This window comes from Drosophila subpulchrella, chromosome 2R (genome assembly GCF_014743375.2).
Source record: "Drosophila subpulchrella strain 33 F10 #4 breed RU33 chromosome 2R, RU_Dsub_v1.1 Primary Assembly, whole genome shotgun sequence".
Lineage (NCBI taxonomy): Eukaryota > Metazoa > Arthropoda > Insecta > Diptera > Drosophilidae > Drosophila > Drosophila subpulchrella.
This window is the reverse complement of record NC_050611.1, coordinates 6,062,598-6,086,982: the sequence shown is the minus strand read 5'-3', so window position 1 is coordinate 6,086,982 and position 24,385 is coordinate 6,062,598. Positions and strand designations below refer to the sequence as shown.

Below are 24,385 nucleotides of genomic sequence, written 5' to 3'. Positions count from 1 at the left end.
ACACTATAACACTATAAACGCGTATCTGGCGGGTTATAAAACGTTTGGGCCATAAACTGGCAGGTTAAGAGGTTGAAAGCCCTGGGAAAGCCAAACATACATATTCATATAAGCCTGAATAATCGTAAATATGATGGATCACTCCTTTTAAAGAGCCTGGCCTTATGTGTACGTAAACTTGAAGAGCTTTTGTTGCAGGAAACAAAGTAAGAGAAATGTGAAGGGCTGACAGTGGGCAAAAAGTTGTTAAACCGTTTAATCATGAATAAATCATGCGCATTTATTGTGTAAAATTCCGAGCTTAGCCTTGAGCTGTGAGACAGAGCGAAAAGGACACAAAGACTTCAGCCGGAAGTCCTCCTTTGGCATATCCGTTTCCGGCACTCCAGCTGCGTCTAATGCAGTTTTGTGGCTCGTCACAAGGCGTGACTGCCTCTTAGTTTTATCCGTAGTGCCCACCTAGTACTCACTCAATCTAATTCAATTACAGTATCCGATTTCTCCGAAACACTCTCCCGTCTCTACGAGGAACACGCGTCTGCCCTCCAGGTTGCGGTGTCCAATTATCGCAAGAAGAATGCCGAATTACGCAAAGAAAGGTAAGTGCCCCCCCGCGATAACGATTTTCCGGCCAAACTGATGCCAAAAACCGAATGGCGTGCCCAGACCCGCCTGCCACTTGGCCATCTTTCAGGCATGGGAAACATTCCTGCAGGAGGTCGAAACCGATTCGCAGGCCTGCAACGATGTGGCCAGCGTCCTTTCCCGCCAGGTGAGTCTCTTGAATTACAGCCTTTTGCGCGCCGAAAGTTGCCGAAAGCCAAAATGGGTTAATGGCGATTACGTGTCGCGTTAAATATTCAGCTGCCTTCACTGGAAATAGATTCGAAAGGGCCTGTCATGCACCAGCCGTTAAAAGATTTTTAATTGGATTAAGGCAGCCATTCGGGCAACGGAATGATGCCCTTTGAAAACAAAAGCCAAATTTCTATTAATAATAATAAATTTATCTGTACCAGTTACCGCATTGAACGGCTGTGTAAACCACATGTGAAAATGTGTGGCCTTGAGGCCGCACAAAAAAAGGAAAACAAACAAAAAATCCCAATTTGCATTATAAAAAGCAGACTCTAATTATGGTTAATTAGTGGGGGCGTGGCGCTGCGGGGCCCTGGGAAATGACATGTGTTTTTCGAGTGCCGAATAATGTGTTCTGCCGCCGCGTTTGTTTGGCTTACGCATTTAATTTTCATTTTTCACGATGATTTGCCCTTTTTTTCTCCGGACCCTAGGCTGCGGCCTTAAAAAATAACACCATGAATAATTTATTTATTCAATTTCCCCCCCAAACCTGCAGGTGTCGCGACCAATGCTGGATAAATCCTTTCATCGCAAAGTTCAAAGCCGTAAAATATTCACACACAGGGAGTCTTTTGAGACTATTATCGCAAAGACTGAAGAGAAGCTGTCAAAGGTGAGTTTAATTAGCAAAGAGCCCTGATGAAGTAAAGGAAATCCCCGAAGTCATCTGACCGAACAGGAATTTAATTTCCCTTGAAGTTCTGTTCGAGTAGAAAACATGCACACCGAACAATACGCAATACGCATACGCAGTGTGGGCCGTGCCAATTGCCCGTCAAATGATTTTCTGTCCATTGTGCGTGTGCACATTTACCCTTTGCTGTGATTACCCATAAATTGGCCACCCTTTATGGCTCTGGTTATTTACCACTACCTTCTACCTCCGCAGTGCCGAGTGGACTACAAACAGTGCCACCTGGCCCACCGACAGAATCCCAGCCAGCATTCGCTCACCGAATACATCGACGCCCACAACGCATACGTGCAGCAGCTGCATGCCACAAATGGAATGCTGGAGGCCTACCACTCGGACACCCTGCCCCAGCAGATGCAGGAGCTGGAGGAGATCCACAACGACCTGGTCGCCATTGTGTCCGACTCGCTGATGCAGGGCGCCGAAGTAATTGCCGGCAAGGTGAGTGCCCGCGGGGCAGTGATTTATCACTGCAGCAGGTGGTTGTCGCACCCCGGCAAAAGCCCACTCTATAAAGCCTGGTAGTTGGGTCCAGTGGCCAGTGGGCAGTGGGTAGTGGCCAGTGGTTAGGGGCACCTGGAATTCGAGATAATTTCTGCACCGCCCTTTGTTTCCTGGAAAATAATTTGTACACTATTATAATAATTGCCGGAGTAGCAATTTGCTGTGGTAATTTGCCTAATGCGCGGGCAGGCTTTGGCTAATGATGGCCACACTTTTTACCTAGCCACGGTTTAGAGTAAATAAAAAAGTGTGTTTACCTCATAGGTAGGTGAAAGAAATCATTTTCGTACATTAACCAGTTCAGTACGGGCTATGATTTAAATGCTGCAAATAAAACTGAAGTAATTTTTCATTATTGTAAAACATTTCAAGAGCAATTAAACCATTTTTGCCAAAAGTAAATAATTTAATTGCTGGCATGAAATGCTGCTTTGGTGTACTTACTTTGGGCTAATGGTAAACAACGCTTGGGGGTATAGCAGCAAAAAATCAATAAACAAATCAACCTGATTTTTAAAGATATGTAAAGTGCTTTTAATTAGGAACTTAATTCATTTGTTTGTGGTATTTAGGAAATAAAAAATGTTTCCAAGTCAAGGATAATGCACTTTATATATGTTAGATACCTATGTATACCCTAAAAAAGGTATTATTTTACTTTTTTGAGGGGAACTACAACGAGTTGTTTTAGAACGTCCTAAGGAAAGTCCTAAAACCCCTTATAAAGTCTCTAAATAATACTTGGTATCTCCCCAGGCCAACGACCAAGCCAAGCGGTACAGCAGCCTGACCAATCAGTGCAGCGCTGTCTCACCTCAACAGGATCTGGTGAACTTCGTCCGTCTGCTGGCCCAGCCCTCGCAGGCCCAGAAGATTCCCCGACGGCTCTTCTCGACGCCCCAAGGAGAGGCCGGCGAGGAGGCGGGCGACCACAATGTGAGTAGTGACCAAACCAGAACTCCTGAACTGTCCTGATTCTTTTTGTGGGCATATTGCGTGTGTCCTTCGCAGGAGATGACGCCCTGCCTGCGGAACGAGCTGGTCTTCGACCGCCACTCCACCTTGTCACAACGCTCCGCGTTGGAGTCGCTGAAGCGAGAGGCCATCGAGTTGGAATTGCAAATACGTCAGCTGCAGGTGAGATAAATTGACCACAAGGTAAAAAAAACACCATGGGATACCATGAATATCTCGGTAGATTTTACTTTTTATAGGTTTCAAAACGTCTCGTAAAAGTGGTTGGTCACTCGAAATGCATGGTATAAAACATCATGTGAATACGATTAAATCCAACATATACTTGTTCTGAATTCTTGAAAAAAGAATGTTCTAAGCTTCTTCGCTGACTACAGCTCTTCGCTTTCTGAGGAGAGCACTTCGATATCTGCATTATATTCATTGGGTTTCTCGTGGAATTTACAAATTAACGACGCAACTACCACGCCAAAATAGGCTTCAAGAGCTGGAAATTCTATATTAGATATTTTTATCTCCAATTTAATTAAGGTCTGCACACTTACTGAATGATGGAAATATTAAGAGACATTGCATGAAAGTCAAGTTGCGAATCGTATTATTAATAGTCGTCATTAGAGTCGTGAAAACCGTAATGTATATCCAGAGAAAAAGGCAAACTTGCTGACCCTTGGGAAAAAATGTAAGAATTTACTATTATAGTTTAAGGTCCTTCAAAGAATTCTCACCCATTTGCATCCTATAATAAGCAGCATCGAATTAAGAACAGTGACCAAACAAAGGGCCATCAAAAAGTGGTGATTCGTATGGTAGAGAAACATCCTGTTGATAATGCCGTCTCGTTCGATTTTTGTGATCCAAAAGGGATCCGGAAGGATAACACTTGGCCTTGACTGGTTGGCCAGATGATATATGCTGCAGATCTGCATCACGCTCACCAGGGTCTCAAACAGAGCAATTATCTTGCATCCTGTTTCCAGTTCGAAAAAATAAAAGAAAGTCTTTAGTCTAGGGAAGTTCCTCAATTTGCGCAAAATGGTCTGCCAGCGAAGGGAAATCTCAGTAGAGGACATTTTCGCACGATTAATAAGTCTTTTACAGATATTTGCTCTAGGAAAAATCTATTGAATATTGGCACCTAGCCTACTTTGAACAGGTATTTGGATTGGTGCTTTTTGACGAGAAAGTGGTTATACAGGCTACCTGAAAAATACGTTAAATCGCAAATAAGACATATATGTAACTCCTAGCCTTAAATAATATTATATATAAAATAAATAGGAAAAGCAAGCAATATATTGGATAACTATCATTCACTGTTAGTCTGAACCGGATAGTTTATAAAATAATTTTCGAGCTTTGTATGTTTAAATTTAAATTTAAAATTGATATGTTGAGTTAAATTCTATGTGCCTCTGCATATTCTATCCCGCAGGACTCCATTGAGGCTTTAAATCGAACGCAGACACGCGGGATCGAGGGTCAGCTGTACAACAAGGTCAACGAGCTGCAGGAGGATTTGTCCATGAAGAAGTTTGACCTGCGGGCCAAGCAGATCCATTTGGCGGCCATAAGGGCTCAGGTGAGTTCAGATTATCCAAGATGGTGAAAAGCTCGAAAGTTTAGCGGGAAAATGCACCCAGCTTTTCGGCTGGTAGAGGGAAAAGTGGGGAAAGTAACCAGTTGGGAAAGCAAGCTTGTGCCGTGTGAAAGCGCTCACTAAGCTTTCCACGGACCTGTTGCTGGCCAGCTTTCCCCACAGGCTTTTCATGGCCGAGATCTAATGGGTTCCATTAGGCGGGGTCGGGACTGCCGACACGCCCCCCGTTTGCACGCTTGAAAGTACAGATGAACTGGCGCTCGTATGTAGGTCAAACAGCTGATTGCCGACTGCGCATGTGACCCCCAGCGTTTCGCCGTCTCTCTCCCACTCTCTTTGGGCCAAGGAAAGCCGCCAGCAGCCAGCAGCCAACTGTGGGTTAGGTTCGTCCTTCGTCCTTCGCTTAGTCCTGCGGTAGATTAGCTTGTGCGTGGTCAGTGCGGCAGTATGGCTTGATTTTCCTGCATTTTCCAGATGCGTTTTCTTCTAAATTTAAACGGGGCTGCCTAATTAAAAGTATCTTTCGTGTGCTGAGTGATTTACTTTGTTTTTTGGTGTCGAAAACAATTATTTTGTGCGGTTTTTTGGGAAAAACCAGCAGCCTTTTAACTGTAACCTCAACCTCAGAGCCCCCAAGTGAATCAGCTGTTCGCCGAAGAAGGCTCGGAAAAGCCTGAGAGAGAGTCAGAGAGAGAGAGCGCGGAAAATTGCATGCCGAGCGTTGCCAGACCTTTGCCAGCATTTTCCCGATGTCGCTGTTTATAAAAGCAGCGTGCAACGGTCGCTCCAAGTCAGTCACGTGCTTGCATCCCGACGTATAAGTAACGCGGCTCGCCAGCTCCGTTCTTGGGTGATCCATCCGTTCGACAAATTAGCCGTAGCCGTAGCCGTAGTGCCGTAGCCGTAGTTCCGTAGACGTATCCGTATCCGCATCCGCATCCGTAGACGCGTCGTCGTCGTTCTTCGTCGCGCCTGAGGTGTGATTGGCTGCCAATCGCCACTGGGCCAGCTAAACAAAAACCACGCAAACGAAAAACACAAACCTCTAAGAACCAGAAAAATAAAACGATATAATATAATATATTCCCAAAACAGACACCATTCATATATATATATATATATCCTCTATAATATATATGCATAATTTTAGAGCGCAGTTCAGGGCAGCAGGCTTTTCTAGGCGAGTTGTTCACTCTATTTTGATAGCCACACAAGATAAATTGAATTGAGTTCAGCGCGTAAGTAACCAAACGATGATCAAAATAGTAATGCAACCAACTAGTCGACAGTCCATGTCCATGTAAAATAACTTTAGCTTTATTAATCAATCACGCATACGCACCGTGCGCCCAATGATTTCGAATAAAATAAGAACGTAGCACTGCCAGAATTTCTTCGAATTTCTTTTGCCTGCCTTTTCTCAACAAAACTAACTAGCCAAGTAGTCGAAATTCGTGGCCCCAGTGCCGAACTTCACCCATCCGAAGCAACAACTCAACTAAAAAATAAAATTTAAAAAAATCTAGCTAACTCGTATGTACTGTAAATAACCAATACTCTTTGCTAATCTAGATGTAGTTTAACTTATCTTTACTCAGTAATCGCAACATCAACTATGTAAAATTCTATCTAGAGCTAGAGGCTCGGCTCGCTTTGCATTTTGTAATTTCGTGACCTTTGTGCCTGTGCAGTCGCAATAGCACCCGAACACGTACTTGTAACCACCAACCACCCACTACACACTCCGCATCTAAATTCGAATCTGAATCTGAAAACTGAAATCTGAATCCGCCTCCGATGTCGCGAGGAGTGGAAACCCGTTTGTGAACGGCCATCACTTGAGAAAATAAAAAAGAGACTAGCGAACTCGGCGACACCTCGAAATTTGAAAGTTTTTGAATAAAGAAACGAACACTTTGCGCAAATAAATAGCAACCAAATAGTAGCCGCAAGCCACACGCACACGTACACCCCCTTACATTTGATACCGAGTAAATATATATATATCTGCCCATCATGCGCGTTATCGTTCTCAAAAAGAATCGGCCTAACAAACGCGGCACGCCCACGGCAGCAGCGGCCACCTCCTCGCGAGAACCGCCCAAAAAGTCGCCGTACGCAAAAGTAAGAATTTAAACTCGATACCTCTACTCTACTCTACTCTACTATGCTACCAAATATTTGGTTTCAATTTACGCCGATGAAATACTCGTTATCGCGATAACGAGCGTTTCAGCCTTTGTTTCCTGTTCAATTTGCCAGTGCAATCAATTTTTGAGATACCCCGATACCATATATGTATATTCCGTGCACATTTCGAATTTCCCATGCAAATGTGAAAGTTTTCGCGCCGCGTGTGTGTATTTCACGAGTTTCGAATGCAAATACAATTACTTAGCCATAATAACAGCATGTTTAAGTAGCAATCTGTGCATATTTAGCTCAAAAATTGGTTGTAGTGGCCAGGCATGCTATAACTCATTGCCCAGCGAATTAATTCAATTATATTTCATAGAAATAACCATATGCTGTACCATTTATCTAAGCTACAAAACACTAGACTGCCAGCTTGTTTTAGAAATGTTTATCTGCGAATATCATACTCGAGTGAATTGTTTATTTCCTTTTAAATGTTTAGGTGGTCTTGCTTTTAAAATATAACATTATAAGTATGACCATGATATAGTACTTAAAGTAATTAAATTATCTTGTAATTACTAAGCTTCCTCGCTCTGTGTGAAAAGCACTTCCGTTTCCTGAACATTACGGCGAAGTTTATCCTGCAATTTTAAAACCAAAGAGGCAACCACTGCGCAGAAATAGATTTCGAGAACTGCAAATGGGGGAAATTAAATAATAGATAAGATATTGTAAGCTGGTTATTTTCTTTTATACTTACAAATGGAAATGGTACGAAAGAACATGTTTAGCAAATCGCAGTTTTGCAAAATATCAACGATAGTATCAATCATCGTGGTTATGACAGTAATGCAAAGCCACAGGACTAGACAGGATATGTGACTCTGAGATAAAGTATTTTGTGATATAATAGGAGTACTATTTTAAAAATCCCAGAAGACAACATACCCACTCGGCGCCTATAAAGAGCAGTAAAGACCTGAACACAGTCAAGGAGCTGAGGGCTCTGCTGAAATATACATTCGCCTCGAAAATGGGCATCATGGTGTTCGTTCCGAACATATCCCCGTCTGGTTCCCTGGTGACCATCAGCGAATCCGGAGACAACTGAGTCGTAGTCTTAACCTCCATCTCGGCCATAAAGAAGCTGCACACTTGCAGCACATTGACCAGGGCCTCGAAAACGGCTATCAACTTGCAGCCCGTTTTCAGGCCGAAGAAGTAAAAGCAACTATTTAGTCCCTTCATTTCACTGATATTTCGATTTAGTGGGGTCCAGCCATTCTGCGAGTCTAGCCAATTTCGAATAAACGACATTCTCGAACGATTTCAATGGATTAGAGCTGAGTAAATGCCCTGGAACATTTGGCTGCCAGCCTACTAATGAACTTTTCATCCACAGCCTTGTCGCTGATTGAGTTTTGGGTTCACTTCCGATTGGCTATTCCAGAGTTAAGTGCACAAGAAAATCCAATTTGATTTATACGCTTCGCCAAGGAGAGCCCAAAAATGGAGGAAAATCTAAAACAATTCAATTTTCCAAGTGTGGCAGCTCCGGACTTTCCCCACTTTCGCTGCCTGTTCAACTTGTTCCGCCCGATTCGATGGCACAATCACAATCAGTTGCCCATAAGCGAAATTCCTTTGCTGATTTCCTTTTAAAAGCATTTTTCGAATTGTCTTGACTGCGAAGGAGCCACTTGAGTTAAACCCTCGTCGCCCCCTGTCCTTTGCCGCCTTTTGGCCCATTTCAGTGTTTTATTCGCCCTTCTTTTCGGCCCTGTTTCAAAAGCCTGCGGGCCAAGTCGTGTTTCCCATTTATTTATTATTGTTTGGCGTGCTGTTCTGTTCTGCCGCAGTGACAACTCGGTATATCCTTTATCGGTTGCCAGCCAATATGCTGGGAATTATTTCATTTCGATTGAGAGCCAAAACCCATTCAATTAATTAATCGCTCGAAATGGAATTATTTTTACCGATTTAAAATGCACAAATGGGCCACCTGCAAAGGCGATTAATTTCGCAGCCCTTGAGGAAATTGGCTGCTTTCTCTGTCGTTTTGGGACTGCGAATGGCCAGGATTTATTGTAAGGCCTGTCGCCTCTGTGGGCGCCAACTGAAGGTCAAATGTTGTGCTCCTAAAGGGTTAATTTTAAATTTATGGCCCTGCCCTTCTATGGAATAAGTTCTGCCAGCCTGCCTGGGAATCCTTTTCCTAGGCCAAATCCGCAGGACAATCCTGAGGAGGGGAAGCAACAAATTTGCACGTTAACCGCAACCAAAGCAACAATGGCTCCCTCAATTTATGTAAGTGTGTGTGTGTGTGGGGTGTCCCTGATCCTGTTCCTGTCTCTGTGTGAGTGTGACGTGTGCGTGTGTGGGTGACACAGTGATATTTCTCTGGGTCCTGGGTCCTGACACGTTATCTGGGCAACAACTCTCGTGCCGGAAAGGCCCGTGTTGGTTCCTACTTTATTTTATTGCTTTAATAAATATGAAATGCGCTCACTTTTTTCGAAGCATTCGCATTCGCATTCGGCATAGTTTTGTTTTTCCGCTTTTCCGCCTTTCTCCGCCTTTCCCCTCGAGTGCCTTCAATTAGTTGGCCCAAATTGGGTTCTTCTTTATGACAATCCTCTTAATCTTAATCACCCAACTTGATGGCCACAAGGAATTGATGCCTGCCCTTTGAATAGGAATATTTATACGCATACGGTCTTTGGGAGTGAAAGCATAATTTGCTCGGGCATAAATTTTAATTAATCATAAAAACGCTGGCATAAAAATGCCAACAGGTCCTGGCAGCGTTTTCTTTTTCTCAGCCCACGACTCGCAGTACCAGTCCCAATCCCAATCCCAAACCCAATCCCCTCCAGCCCTTGCAGAAGGTTTCGCCTAGCAGATTCCATCCAGGAATTCATATTCATGTTTAATAATAAATCACAAGATGCCGCGCTGTTCGTCGGAGTTGGAGCTGCCCGAGGGCAACTGCGGTTGCATCCTTGGAATCCGCTCGGAAAAAACACAGCCCGGGAAAGTCAAATGCCAAAGGGAAGCCCCAGTAAAATGGCGCCGGCATAAAAGGATTTGCGGCTAAAGGCAAATTTAATTAAAGACATCAGCGCCGCCTCACACACACACACACACACACACACACAATGGCCCTGAATCAGGAGTAAATCCTTGCCTCAGCCCGTTTTAATTGCCCACTACCTGTTCCTGTTCGCCAGAATCCACCAGAGACCATCAGAAACCGCCAAAAGGACGGATCCTGCGATACTGGGTGAAAGGCGAACCATGAACAATGGGAATTCATTTGCGAATTTTGGTATCAATTAACCGACCGCTCATTCATCATCGGAATCGTATCTAACGGATGTATGCTTCAACTAATTTACTGAATGAACACGCCGCGCAAATGTTTTGCAGTTCTGCATTTCACGCTGACGGTTTTCGTTGTCCACTGATAAATATTTAAGTGCTGGGGTCACAGCTAGAGATACATAAGCTGGAAAAAGTGATAGGGTCATCAAACGACTAGGGCAAACGACAAAAACAGTCGCTTCATAAATGTCTGTACGTTACACTAATAAATATCATTCTACGAAAGTATTATACGTTCGAAAAACATTTTAGATGTAATATGTTGATTTAGTTTTCTTATTTTTTAAAACCATTGGGCTTAAACAGAGAGTGCCTAGAATAAATCAATATTAAATATGTTTTATGTAGTACTTTAAATACAACAGATAAATATTATAATTTTTGGAGTCACTTATACAAGTACATATATTTATCAGTTCCATCAAAATAATATTTAAAAATATCAATGTTAATTATTTATTTATTTATTTATTTAATGAGAAAGTCCTGGGCTACAAGTTTCTAAAAGAAAACTTTAATTTAAGGCACTAGATACAACAGGGTGGAAGAGATAATTTTAACATATTAGGAAAAACAATTTAACCGGTTTTTAAAAATAGATTTTTAAAGTTCTTATACAATGCTATCCAGTTTCTTCACAGGCTTAAAAATATTTCCTTTTTCTGCTTGAACTCCCCGAGTTCTCAGCAGCTGTAGATACATTTACTGAGGGCCAAGTGGGAGTGCCTTTGGGGTCGCTTGACCGAAAATAGATAGACACTTGCACAGACGAAAGGCTGTTTGGCGCTCTAGAGATTTAGCATTTCGTTGACGCACGAATGACACAAAAAACAGTTTTCAGCTCCGATTCCTGGCACTTGCCATGGGTATCTAGGATTTCTAGGATATCTGCATGTGGGTGGTGTGTCTGTGTGTGTGTGCATTCATTAAAATTTCATTTGAAAATCAGCAGAAATGCTGCTATAATCTCTTCTAGTCATTTGTTTTGCCAGCCACGAGAACTTGCCATTGTATTCCCCGTCGGTTCGCTGCTCCTTGGAAGGGAAACATTCGCCTGTCAGCAGGAGCCAAGTTGATGGGAATCTGTGAAATTGGTAGAAAAAGTGCAAGGGCAGGCAAATCGTAAGTTGATATGCTTGTGTCTTGAATATTTTATTGCCGGAGAGATAAATCTGGTCGAGAACTGAATGGATGTGCCGAGTTTAGCAGTAAGCACGAACTAAGTTTCACTCGCATACGAGCATTCCTCCTAAATTAAATATTAGTATACGATTAGGGTTCTTATAAGAACATGATTTTGAGCCAAAACAGGGGACACCTTCGTGTTTTAAGGACACCATAACTTATTTACAAAGCAAAGCGTTTGAATAAAATGAACTGTTAGGCGTTTTATACATTTATAGTTTCAATGGAGCATAAATCTATGCGCTTTACAAGCCCGCAAATTGGTTGAAAAGTGATGGTTTCCGATATTGAGTTTCAACTTTTATTTAATGTAAAACTCAATGAAATTTTTATGCTTATCCGCTCTTAAAATTCCTATCATTTTATTGAAATTGAACTAGATGACAGTCTCGGATTTCCTTATTAATTTCACCAGAAAATTGTTTGATCCCCCTTGCTGTCGTAGCAAATCGAATAACATTTTTATTTCTCCCCCGACGATTTCAGGAATGTTTACGATTGCGTCAAAAAGTATGCCATGCTGGCCAGGCCAATAAAGTCCGCTCTTTATGGAGGACCGAAGTCCAAAGAAGGATTTGGCGGAAAAGCGGAGAAGACCTAATGGTTTTAAAATACGCTCACCCACTAATGCGAACCCTTCAGATCCTTTTTTTCCAGCGCCCCATGCGAAACTGACGGCTGTTTATCTGACATTCATAGTTTATGCCCCATGTTCTGCTCACCTTACTCAACAAGATAAACGCAGTCGAATTTCCCTGGGAAAATGGGATAAAGGAAAATGAGGGAAAATAAGGCTGCCTGGGGTGGGGTATAGAAGGGAAGTCCTCGAAGGGAGAGGAGCCAGGAGCAATGATAAAACTAGTAAAGCATACAACATTGTTTGACTTTGTGGATTTGGTGAGCCATGGAGCAATTCCACTCCACTTCGCCTGTACTGCCACCCAGTTTGCACCGCCTCAAAGCATTTTTGGCAGTTAACCCGTAAAGATGATAAATGCGAATGTCTTTGCCGTTTGAGTTTGAGTTGTTGCAGTGCCTACTCAAGGAATTTATGGCCACCCGAAATGGGCTGGCTGGCTGGCATGGCCAACAAAACGAGGGGGAAAACAATCAGAGAAAATGGAAAAAGCGAGGCCAAGCTGCTTGAGTTTTCTTCTCCTTGAGAGATTGACAGGTCAGATGGTCGGATGGTCAGATGGTCAGAGGGCCAGATGGCCAGCTGGCCGAGTGCCATCGGCTTCACTGCATCCTCTCTTGTTCCTCGTGGCTCCTTCTTGTTTCCCTGGCCAAACAGAAAGTCACATTAATCAACACTTAAACGTTTAATTGCCGTACATTAATCTTGAGGTTAAGCCGCCTCCGCTTGGCCCCCGACTGTCAATTTGGGCATGGGCGTGTGGGCGTGTTCCTGCGGCCTTTTTCCGACTGCTCCGGCATTAATTGTGTCATTTGGCAATTAACTTTCCAGCCCCGAAAACGTTGGGGTGACAAATTCGGGGCTCGCCGCTTGTAAATATTGATGAGCCGCGCAACGCGAGGTGGCAAGCTGGCCAGGAGGCAAACAGGCAAATCTGGCCCAAACCAAACAGTTGATGGACCGTTGCCAAAATTATGTTCGAGCTTATGCCGCTGGCTTGCAGCTGTCGCAGTTTTGATTGAAATATGAGCATGGAACTGCCAGCGCTGTGATGCGACCTCACTGGGAGTCGAGATTCTGGGAGTCCGGGGTCAGGGGTCAGGGGTCTGTGGTCCGGAGTCCTGGCTTTCGCGACGAGTTAATTAATTTCCACGTTGACATTTCACTCTGCTGTATATTTAATGAGCGGGCTTTGGCCACGGCTGCGGTTTCACTCACCACAGCCTTCCCTATATTTGTCTGAATCAACGTATATTTTACGGACTGGCAAACAAATAAATATTGTGGCGAAAGCTGATACCAAGATCTTGATAGGTGTCTAAATAAATTTAATAAAATCGTTTAGAACAAGGCTTGTATTTTTACCAATTAGCGAGTATTTGTTTCCCCATATCTACCATTATTTTCAATTTATTTTAGACTACTAATTTTTCCTCTTTTGATGCAGATTTTTGTCATAAATTTATTATGGCTTTAGTCGCTGTCTAATATATTTCAAACTTTTATCGGCACCTGTATAATAAAAAGTGTATTTATATTTTTATAAAATAATATTCTCTCTTTATTGGAATTAAAACATTCAACAAACATTGTTCAACTCAATTCATAATGAAAATATTGAAGTAAAAACAATTATCTGAAAGACACCGAAAGTTCTCCTGATTCCAGCCTTGCCCCAATTTTTTGAGTAATTTATGCTTAAAGTTTTCCCAACCCGGTTTTACTATGCCCTCGTTGTACTTATCCGCATCAACATATATATTTCCTGGTATAGACGTGGCGAAAGTTGATCCTAAGAGCCAAATAGATGTCTAAATAAATTCCATAATTTCATTTGGCCGCTGCATATTCAATAAGCAAAACTTTGGCCGCAAGGAAAATAAAATAATAGCGTTTACCAGCCGCATAATCTATAGCCGTCTCTTTTTCCGGTCTGGCCTGCATCTCTATCCGTCTCTTTCTGCGGTCCCAGTACGAGTGTGTGAGTGTATTTGCCTTTGCCAGCTGCATTTCGCCTTCAAAAGGAAAAGTTTGCACTATTTGCTTGGCACTTGTCTTTTATTTTGCCTTACACTTACTCGGGGGAGGGACTATCCCCTGTTTTCCCCACATTTTCCACACTTTTCTTCGCTTTTTATTTTCCGCCTTTTCAATTTTTATTTATGCAAATAAGTTTCGCCTGGCATTGTTGCTTGTTATCGCATAAGGATGTTGTTACAAGTTTACTACCCATTCCCCACTTCTGTTCGGGCCCGCCCTACTCGTTGTCTTGTCTATATACAATATGTACATTTTTTTTTCACTTTATTGTACTTTCCTTTTGGCCAGGCCAACAGCAGCCGCATGTAGATGTTGGCCACGGCTGGCCGCCCACGACAAGTGTTACGAGTGTCAGTAAAATAGTTGAATAATGGCAAATGCCATCGCAAAGGCAAAGGCAGCAGAAGTGATACTGTCTGCTCTTCGTTGTCGAAAGTTTAATTATCACTGTGTTTTCCCTCTGTGTGCCATGTGAGCTTTAGTTTGCTGTTTGAATTTTAAACTTTTCCAGCCCCCTCCTCATTTTTCTGACTGGCATTTCTGTGGTCTGAACTGCGAACTTTGTGCATTTGAACTTTTTCCCCTGCCGTCTGCCAGTTTTTTTCTTGTTTTTTGATTTACAGCAGTCCATTCTGTGTGGTCAATGGCCATTGCATACTTTGAGGCAAATTCGAAGAAATCACGCATACGCCATGTGCCCGGCAATTAACTCGAGCGCCTGAGCATTTTGTAATGCCTGTGCCAGCCAGCCAGGCAGTCATGCCCAAAAATTTCCATATTCATGTGCACACACTCACGCATTTTATCGCAGTTGCAATTTTTTTGCCGGCCTCCAGCCCAGCCTCATGCATTTTTATTACTGCTGTCGTTAGTGCTTTGCATATATTATTAGGAGGCGGTTGTGCAGCTGCAAAATGTGTCCTGCGAATGTGAATCTGAATGTGCCTGTTCGTGTGGGCCGCCCGCACATTCCCCATCAAGGGGACGTGTGCCGCACTCATTTGCAGCGTTTGAAATATGCCAAGGAGCTGCCACAAATTTGTGTGCCGAGAAATCAATGAATAGCTGCACAGCGAGAAAGGGGGGAAAGTTTCGAGAACGAAGGTATAAATCACGTTATATTCAATTTTTGACATGGGATTTTTGAATAATGGAAAACTACTAGGATAAGTAGACTGGTGTGAACAGCCTTAATTTGGTATATACTGATATACAGATAGTGTGGACAAACCTCTTTGGCTAGTGTTACCAGATGCGTTTAGGAAGCAAAGCACATAGCATCAGAGGAAAACGTGGGCAGAGGTACATAAATCAATTTGTTTTCAATGTAAAAATATCCAACTCAATATACCTAAATAAAATTGCGATATGGTAATTCTTATCAGACAACTTATTGCTTGAACGAAAAATTATTTCTTGATTTTATATTTACTTTTTAGTTGCTGTTTTAGACAGAACACATTGACACCAAGCATGTAGTTTGAATTTATTTTAAAACTGGCTAACAATATAAAGTTTGTCGGATACTCGAGGCACTTGTTTCTTATTATTTAAATTAAATGTTATTATTATTTACCGAGTCAACAACACAAACTTTCTAAAGCAAACATTAAGCTAACCATTTGCTTTTTCATTTGACTAAAATGCAATTTTTCTCCACCCTTGCGCAACTTTGGGTTACATTCCATATAAAGTTATAACAAGTAAACTATTTAAAATACTGGTATATATACTTTTCTGCAAGTGCAGGGAATGGGTTTTCCCCTAACGAAGTACTCCCATCAGTGCTATTACTCCCATTTCACTTCCTCTCGGCCTGAAGTGCCTTATAGAGCGGGCACTTCATTACACTACCCTCAGCATTTCTCAGGACTCGGCGAGTCGGGCTTCTTTAGGTGAATGGTAAACGATGCCACGTGATGTGCATAGACAAGCGGATTTGCATTGATCGTGGCTGCAAATGAAAAAAGCGACAGCCAATTCAGTGACACCATCAATTTGCGATAAATCAATGCGCCACGGGGTAAAATGGTAAAATGGGTGAGCTGCAAGTATGCATGTCATTTAATCTCTGCTTTCGCTGACGTCGTGACAACTTGATTGCGAATCCCTCCCAGGATTGTTCGGTGCATGGTGCACGGTGCAATTTGATTCGGTTGGGTTCGCAGCTCCATTCCTCGCCACTCCGCTCCACTTCGATGCCTGGGGTTTGCCGAATAAGTTCCTGGCACGTTTCTGGGCTTCAATTAAAGCCTCGTTTGGGGGAAACTTTACGGCGACCAAGTGCCCGGCACTAGTCTCATTTGAAATCCCATTTTCCAGCTCCTATCGCACATGGAAATATGCTGCAAATACAATAAATGAGGCGGAGGCAGTGCGAGTAAGTGCAACTGGTACAAGGCCGAAAGTTTTTGCAGCACATCGAGCCACAAAGCGCAGAACGTGGCGCTTTCTTTTATACATTTGGCTCAGTTCAGGTACATGCATGTATATAGGGTGGTATGGTATAGTATAGCATAGCACTTTCAATGGCGAAATGTTCGGAAATGTGCGGGTATAGAACTCGTATCTGTGTGGGTTTTTGCGTGGGCGTGTCGCATTTAAGCCGCAGAAATCGCCCTCGGGTCTACCATCTACCATCTTATGTGGCTTTAATGGAAAACGAGCGGAAAATCGCTTATTATGCCAAAAGGAAATAGTTGCTCTTCCCCTTCCCTTTCCCTTGCTTTTACTTTCTTCTACTTTCGCTAGAAATGTGCCACCGACAGCGGCCGTAATTTGACTTTATATATTTCTCGGTCTTAGCCATGAACGGACTTTCATGCAAGATTTGGCTTGCCAGCAAATTTAGGCCAAGGCAAGTGGGGATTTCCAAAGAGAAACTGCCTAATTGCACAGGGACTTCGAGTTGTCCGGGTGGATAGTGCAAACTTATTGTTTTCAGTGGCTTTAATTGGATTCAAATCGTCATCGATTTGTATAGATCAGCAAAGGAACAGTTTACGTGTCTGGCATAGTTATCGTTTCATTTCCCTTTCATTCTGCTGCTCATTTGCCTGTGAAGGCAAACAGTACACTGAGGAAAATGTAGACCATTCTGGGCAGGCAGATAAAAAAATGATAATGATGATGAAATTCTGTAGGGACTAATATTGTGGAACTTTAAATATGTAAGAAGAGATATAAATCGAAAAATTACATTTTTCGGTATCTATTTATCATTGTTTAGAGCTGAGTGTTATTGATTCATATACATCGACTTACTACAATAACTATGAATCAAAACCTGATTAAAAAGGTTATATGTACATATATTTGATTATCATTTAAAACAGCTTTTCTCGATGTGCACACAATGGCCAAGGGGTGGCAAAAGTGGGTGGCTGATGCAGCTGGTTGGTGTTAGCGAAAATATTTTCAAAGAAAACATTGTTCGTGCTTTCCCCTGACTCCGCTTTCAGCTCAATTTATAAACGATTCGTGCGGCAAATGCATTGGCATGGAATTTTAATTGGATGATTTTTGGCCGTTGCCACGTGTTGTCGACCAAAAAGGGAAAAACTATGCCATAAACATATGTAGTCGCCAGGCGAGCGAGAGCTGCTGAGTTTAAGCAGCTTTTGCTAGCCGACAAATATTTCAATGTTGTTCCAGACGCTCGACTGGCGAAGATAATCCCCCAGCTCGACACATATTTTATGGGGGCGTGGTCGTGGGCGTTTTGGGTCCAGGCACGAACAACTTCCATTTCCACATTGGCAGGCCATAAACGAGCTTGGGACGTGGACGTGGGTCCTGGGATCATGGCGAGTGTCCTGCCATTTACTCGTTCATACATACTATATCTGTGCGTATGTTTGTATGTATAATGATGTGGTCTTCCAGTCGCTCCTGCCAAGCGTGAAATGTATGACAAAAGGAGCAAAACAAAGCTGGCGAGTGTTAAGCTAAAAATACATGCACATATCGCACACGCAGGCGAACAATGGCCAAAGCCAGCAAAATCAACACCCAAGACCCGGGACACGAGGACAACCAGGACACCCGGACTTGGGGAGCAGCTGCTCAAATCCAATAACAAATTATATGCACTAGACAATTGGTCCTTTATTGCGACAGCGGCAGCGGCAGCGACGACAAGGACGACAAGGACGAGAACGACGACGGCGAAGGCGAAGGCGACTTTTATGCGAAAAGTGCAAAATGATTTACGATTATGTTGATAAAATGGCTTAAATAGTATTTTCATTTCTTGATGCTCGAGTGCACTTTGTGGCATCATCCCACACACACACACATATCCTTTCACCCACACACTTTCAATTGTCTGCTGCGGCAAAAGTGCCGTATGATTTGTTTGCGCTTAAGCAGCGACGACAGCGAAGGAGCTTTTCCTGCTGCATACTTTTCAGCGCCAAGATTATACACATGTGTGGGTGGCTGCTCCACTCATGTGTGCCTTTGCCCGTGTGTGTGTGAGTTTTGGATGGCTTGAAATATTCATGGACCAGGGAGCGTCCCTACCATTTATTCAGCTTTTTCCTTGGCTACGCTTCACTTTAAGTTTGCCTGCCAAATGTCTTGACTTTAAAAAGTTTTCCCCCTTTGCATATGAAATCTGTTCCGAGATGCGAGCTCGGATCACTGGCCACATGCAGCCGGCATTGGTTTCGTTTATGCCAGCTCGGGCTGAATAATGAATGCCCAGGACGGGGCGAACCTCGATTTTTCGTGTTGGCTTTCATCCGCAACTTTTCACTGCATTGCTAGAAATATGGTATTTCAGGAAATATTATAAAGGGGAGCTTACAGCTTAGTATATCAAACTAAATTTGTTGTATTAAACATTTTATTTTACTTTTTACCATGTTTTCTATTATAGTAATATGTAAAAATATTGGGTTAAGTATTATAAACGTTATGATGTAACATAGATTTATGGGGCCTTGTTGGCTTTCATCCGCAGCTTTTTACTGCATTGCTTGTAATATGGGATTTCTGGAAATATTGTAAAGGGGAAGCTTAAAACTTAATATTTCAACAAAAATTTAGGTGTTTTTATATTTTTTTTAAAGTTTTATTCTCATTTCTATTATAATAATAGGTAGAAATGTTAGGATTAATATTTTAAATATTATAATTAATAGGAACCTTTGGGTGCTCGCAACCAAAAATTCTTTGCTAGATTAAATTCACTGAGGTGGGGTTAAATTTAACTCACATTCGATTGGTTGCCATGACCTATTTTAAATTTGGCAACATGTAGGAGTAGGTAATGAAACTAATAAAACGATTTTATTGGTATAACAACCCCCAACATAATGTCCTCATGAAGTCGCTTTAAACCGAAATTAAAGCAAACAGTGGACCATAGATTCCCAGAAAAATACAAATTTCTTCTATTAAAGATTTATTGTTTAGGGGCGGTTTTTCATCAGAGTAATGGTACAAAATTTAGGAGCTTAAACTTTTTAGTCAAATTCAAAAGACATGGGCTATGGTTCAAGAAAAATATTTAAGATATGTCAAATTATATAGGCCACATAGTTCAAAATGTCGGTAGACATCGGTTTTTTGTATTCATAGCTATACCGCGGAACCCGCAGGTGATGAAACATAAGTTTGTATGACTTTTACTTTTACTTTTACTCAGGAGGATTCAATTATCATAAAAAACTTGAAATGATTCTTCGTTTTACAAAAAATTCGTTATTTTTCTGACCAAAATAATATTTTATCTTCAATTCTTGCTTATCATAGAAACAAAAAATATATCTATGATTTTCAATCAGAATATATTTCTCTCTCTGTACACTATCTCCATATGCGTGTGCAGCTGCATCGGTCTTATTGATTAAGCCACTCTGGAAAATGAGAGCAAGAAGCTCTGGAGTCTGGATGCAGAAGCGATGAATAAAATATTAATGCACTCGCATGGCATAATTGAATGAAACCGCAAACATGTCGCCGAGGAGTTCATTTCATTTGGCAGCTGTTCGTTGGGGTTAAAACGTGTTGAGACCTGCTAAGGCTTTTGACATTAGTCTTTACCCAATCTTCCTTAAGACCTGCCTTAACCTTATATAAGAGACAAAACCCATAAAGCTAAATCCAATTACTTTACACACCCCCTGTCCTAACGCGCAATTGACTTTGTATGGCCGGCTAAAGGCAAATTGCCCGTGAAATTATGGCAAATACTCGAAATTTCAAGGCCGAAAAGGCGCTTGCAGAGAACATAAATCACATCTGCCCAAGGCCTCGAAATCCAATTGTTGCTTATTTACTATTATTTATTATTATGATTATATGCGAGTGCTGCCTAAGTGGGGTTGATATCCGAAAGTAGGGCCCATAAGTGGTATCTAACCTTAAGCCCCCCCGAATGTGAATTAATGATGAGCCTACGAGGTGCAATCGGACCTGAAATCGGTCTATATTCCCAGCAAATACATGTCAACCGGCTGACTGAATGACCAACTGAATGAATGACTGACCGATGGACTGGCTTTAATTGGATTTTCGATTTTCTACTTGTTTCACGCACGCAAGTCGCCCCGTTGACGTTGTTTTTGCTCTCGTCGCCGCTCATGGCGATTAACTTAATTAATGTCACACACTAATGACAACTCAATGCGATTATGCTGACATCTGCATTGGCTTGGCCGGAGTGGCGGGGCGGACTAAATTAAATTGAGAAATTAACAATGAGGCGGCACGAGTCGAGCGGCGAATAAATTGGAATTTCGTTCGGCCATCGAGCTCGAATCGAGTGGCGAATGCGATTAATAAATGAATAGCTAATGAGTGCTCCGCCCGCATTCCGCCCCATAATCGCACGAGTTTTATCAGTGGGATTGACTTTTTAAGCCTCTAATTAGTCCGTTATGAATTGCTGCGCCAACAGCAGCAATCGAATGCTTAAACAAACTAATTGAGTTTGGGTTTGCCAGTCAATGGCAGGGCCAAATGACTCGCCTCTAATATTGGCAGGGCCCTGATCAGGTCTCTTGTCAGTCGCACTTGATCCATTTTCCGCATTCCACAATCCGGTAGGAGCAGAAGCAGCAGCTGCAGTAGCAAAAACAAACAGGCTGTCGGCCCTTCAGTGGTCCAATTGAGAATGCAAATCTGTTCGCCAGCTACACTCGAAGAAAAATATATTCAGATGCCAAATTTGACTTTGAAGGTGTGGTAAATTATTTTGAAATTTTAAAGATCTTTATTATAAAACCAAAGAGTATAAACACATGTCTATCCATACTCTTTGATAAAACGTTTTTAAAATTTTAACATCAAGCTACAAGTTCTATGGACATATTGTTAAAATCATTTTTAAATATTTAAAACATTTTAAAGTTGATATTTTTTTAAACATAAGTAGGTGATGTTTTTTTTTTTAAGTCAGAACTGTTTAAGCCAAATTTTAAATGTTGTTTATTATAGTAAACTTAATGTTTTAACTATTTTTTAGACAAGAACTACCACAATATTACCAATTTACGAAAATCACAGATATGCTGTTTTGAATTTTCAAAAAATATTTAATTTAGTATTTTAATTAGGTATTGTTTTGATATGTTTTACAAAAATCCATCCAAGCCATGTTATTAAAACAATCTAGAAATGTCGATGCATTTTTGGAAATAACGCAGACATTTCGTTCAAATGAGAGTACAGACCCATGTTAATCAAAAGGAAGTTCAATGATTTAGGCACACTTTATGTATATGAAGGGCTGATAGATCTTGATACCTTAGTTTTCAGTGTACGAAGGCTGCTGTTGCTCAATCATCGGCTAGGCGGGCTGAGGCCTCGTCATCGCCAGCTACACTAACAGCCTATAATCGCAACTTAACATGCTAACGGCGGAGGGCCAAAAGTGGCATGCAGCAAGGGGATGGGGGGATCCAAGGAGCAGAGGCTGAAGCATCAGTGCAAACATCCTTCACATGCCGGATATCGCACAATCTCAAAAAAACGAAAGGCAGAAAAAAAAGGAAAATAGTGAAACCAGCTTGACAGGCTGCCATCCTGCTGCTAGTCCTGCCAACCTCAACCTCGTCGCTTCCGAGTGCCCCATGTTGCACTAAATGACTCACCCACAGCCACGCCCACATATGACAGGGGGGGGGGGGGCGGGGTAAGAACGGATGTGTCGAGTGCGTTGCACTGAATTTTACAGCTTTTGTTTCGCCGCTCGAGCTGCTCTTTCTCTCCCGGCTGAGCTTGTGTTTTATATGCGTTTATCTCTTGGCTGCCGCCTCTTGGTATTGTGCCCCATCCGATCCCTTTCCTTTTCCCTGCCCCTTGATGCACTGCATCTGGTGGCAGCCAGGCCTCCTTTTCGCCTACTGCCTGCTGCTTACTGCTCATCCTTATTGGCAGAGAGGTCCTTGGTCCTTGTGCCTGAGCAACGTTTACAAACATCCAGTTGAGTGGCTCTGAGTGTCATTGTTCTTGAACATTTGAACATGTGTTGTCAGTGCGAGACCTGCACGGCTGAATGCGCCCAGGGAAGGCATAGCTATAGGTATCTCCATCCATCCCCCTGCACGGTGAAAAATAACAAGCCATTCACCGCCAGACTTCCATAACTCAAAGCCGCAAGGTTCTTGGCTTTACGAGCCAATAAAAGTCGCTGTAATCCGGTTTCATTATCATAACTTTTGCCATCTCCCCATAAATTTCCACCCCTTAACTTTTTTCAACTTTTACAAACTGTAGTGCACTTCTCAATTTTGAAATATTTTGTTGTGCATACATTAATCAATCGTACTACTTTGTCAGTTTGCTAAACTCATAATTGATATTTTATTTCACTGTCATTTTGCTTATGATTTATCTTTTGATATTCAAATTATTTGTGCTTTTCTGACAGCTCAAATATATATGTACAATTGATACTTTATTTGGTGCTTACTTTATTGATGGCCTTTCAATTATTTATATTTTTTTCCTTTCTCTATTCAATAAGCATCACAATTCATGAATTCTTTAAAGCCTCAAATTAAAGCCTTTAATAGTTTTAATTTTATTTCTTATGTTCTTAAGTCAGCCATTATTATTCTCAGTTTCTTTTCAACTCATCCCCTCCTGACCGTCTCGAAATCATCTCATCACGCTCGAGCGCCTGATTGCCTTGAGCCAGAAGACGATTTGATTATGAAAACGATTTTGGCCAAGTTTTAATTCGATGTTTCGCGGCGGAACTTCCGGCGGGGAGCACTCAGGCCGCCGAGCGGAAAACTTTGGTGGAAAACGCTGTCACCTTGTCGCCTCGCTGCCTTGCCAATATCTGGCCAAATCCAATATAGCTGCAGCTGGCGAGGAGATCTGAAGGAGGAGAAGTGCAACTACAACCATTAGCATTTGACAGAAGAATGGAATAGAAGTCAACAGAAGTGCGGGCCAAGTGAGCCTCTTGAAGTGCGAAAAGGCGAAATGGGAAAAAATATTTGCCCAGCCAGAAATTGACAACTGTTTGCTTAGTAGAGAGTGTTTGCACCCCCGGCCAAAAACCAGAAACACCCCGAAAACCCCCCCGAAGCAACCGATGCAGCTGGCTCTGAAAGCGGAAATTTGACACTCTCGTTCCCACTTTCACTTTCGCTTTCACCCGCAGGGCCATAAACAGGGGAATAGGATAGAAATAGTGTTGTAATGGGTGGGGAAAGTTAGGAGGGGCGCTGGGGGAAAGTGCGAGAGTGGCAGTGAGGAAGATGAAAACATTCCATTTGCTAGAATGTTGCGCGTTATATCAGCTTACGTTTTAATGGCAATGCTGCCGGCGGTTCTTGGCAGTCAATGATATAGTTTCGTTAGCCATTCGCCGGAGCAGAATGTGCCATTACAACGTGGCAGCAGAGACAAAGGGAGGAATCGGAGGATCCTGCCGCATGGATGGAGACATCCATGGCCAAACTATTTGATTACCAATTGCTGCTGGAGCAAAGTGGGAGTGCCGGGGATATCTGATGATGGCTTTTAATTGCCGCATCCATTTCAAAGGAGCGCTAATGCTGCAAGTTGCTCGATGTAAAAGGAGAAAGAAAATGGCAGTGGGCAAAGCGAAACATAGAACAGAGTCCGAGTGGAACAATATGCTTAAGGGTACTCAGTGTCGTAGTACTTAACCTCTTTAAAATTAAAAGAAATAGTGCAAATGGCCTTATTTCCCTTTGACAGTAGACAGTAAATTGTACATTTATACGGAGGTGAAGTCTTTATAAGCATTATTCACTAAGATCTAAAGACTAAAGGAAATATATTAAGAGATTTGTTATAGTAACCTAAAACATTTTCATATTTCCAGCTGGCATACCAAAAATATCAAGTCAATTTCGCATACAAAACCACAAAAAAC

General features: G+C 42.2%; 3 protein-coding genes across 3 annotated transcripts in view; 1 reads left to right on the top strand and 2 right to left on the bottom strand.

Moving 5' to 3' along the window:
• The window catches only part of LOC119549941, a 61,670-nt gene that overhangs the window by 5,062 nt on the left and 32,223 nt on the right, over positions 1-24,385 (top strand). The window contains 7 exon segments of the mRNA XM_037858323.1: positions 491-599; positions 667-772; positions 1,358-1,474; positions 1,751-1,996; positions 2,816-2,995; positions 3,071-3,196; positions 4,470-4,616. Coding sequence (XP_037714251.1) covers positions 491-599; positions 667-772; positions 1,358-1,474; positions 1,751-1,996; positions 2,816-2,995; positions 3,071-3,196; positions 4,470-4,616 — 1,031 coding nt within the window.
• Positions 3,184-4,175, bottom strand: LOC119549943. The gene is made up of 3 exons (XM_037858325.1): positions 3,763-4,175; positions 3,580-3,703; positions 3,184-3,521 (listed from the first exon to the last, which is right to left on the bottom strand). The coding sequence occupies exons 1-3, from the start codon at positions 4,105-4,107 to the stop codon at positions 3,406-3,408; spliced, it is 585 nt and encodes a 194-aa protein (XP_037714253.1). The 5' UTR covers positions 4,108-4,175; the 3' UTR covers positions 3,184-3,405.
• Positions 7,231-8,141, bottom strand: LOC119549942. The gene is made up of 3 exons (XM_037858324.1): positions 7,722-8,141; positions 7,534-7,657; positions 7,231-7,467 (listed from the first exon to the last, which is right to left on the bottom strand). Exons 1-3 carry the CDS (start codon positions 8,088-8,090, stop codon positions 7,352-7,354), a joined length of 609 nt encoding a protein of 202 aa, XP_037714252.1. The 5' UTR covers positions 8,091-8,141; the 3' UTR covers positions 7,231-7,351.

What these genes read in the sequence shown, in the direction of transcription:
- LOC119549943 (XM_037858325.1), bottom strand. Translation starts at nt 4,107, where the DNA reads ATGTCCTCTACTGAGATTTCCCTTCGCTGGCAGACCATTTTGCGCAAA. An exon ending in TTATTATAGGATGCAAATGG is followed by an intron (nt 3,704 to 3,762) that starts GTGAGAATTCTT and finishes TTTTTTCCCAAG; the next exon opens with GGTCAGCAAGTTTGCCTTTT. An exon ending in CTTAATATTTCCATCATTCA is followed by an intron (nt 3,522 to 3,579) that starts GTAAGTGTGCAG and finishes TAGAATTTCCAG; the next exon opens with CTCTTGAAGCCTATTTTGGC.
- LOC119549942 (XM_037858324.1), bottom strand. Translation starts at nt 8,090, where the DNA reads ATGTCGTTTATTCGAAATTGGCTAGACTCGCAGAATGGCTGGACCCCA. An exon ending in TCTTTATAGGCGCCGAGTGG is followed by an intron (nt 7,658 to 7,721) that starts GTATGTTGTCTT and finishes ACTTTATCTCAG; the next exon opens with AGTCACATATCCTGTCTAGT. An exon ending in CTTTCGTACCATTTCCATTT is followed by an intron (nt 7,468 to 7,533) that starts GTAAGTATAAAA and finishes CCCCATTTGCAG; the next exon opens with TTCTCGAAATCTATTTCTGC.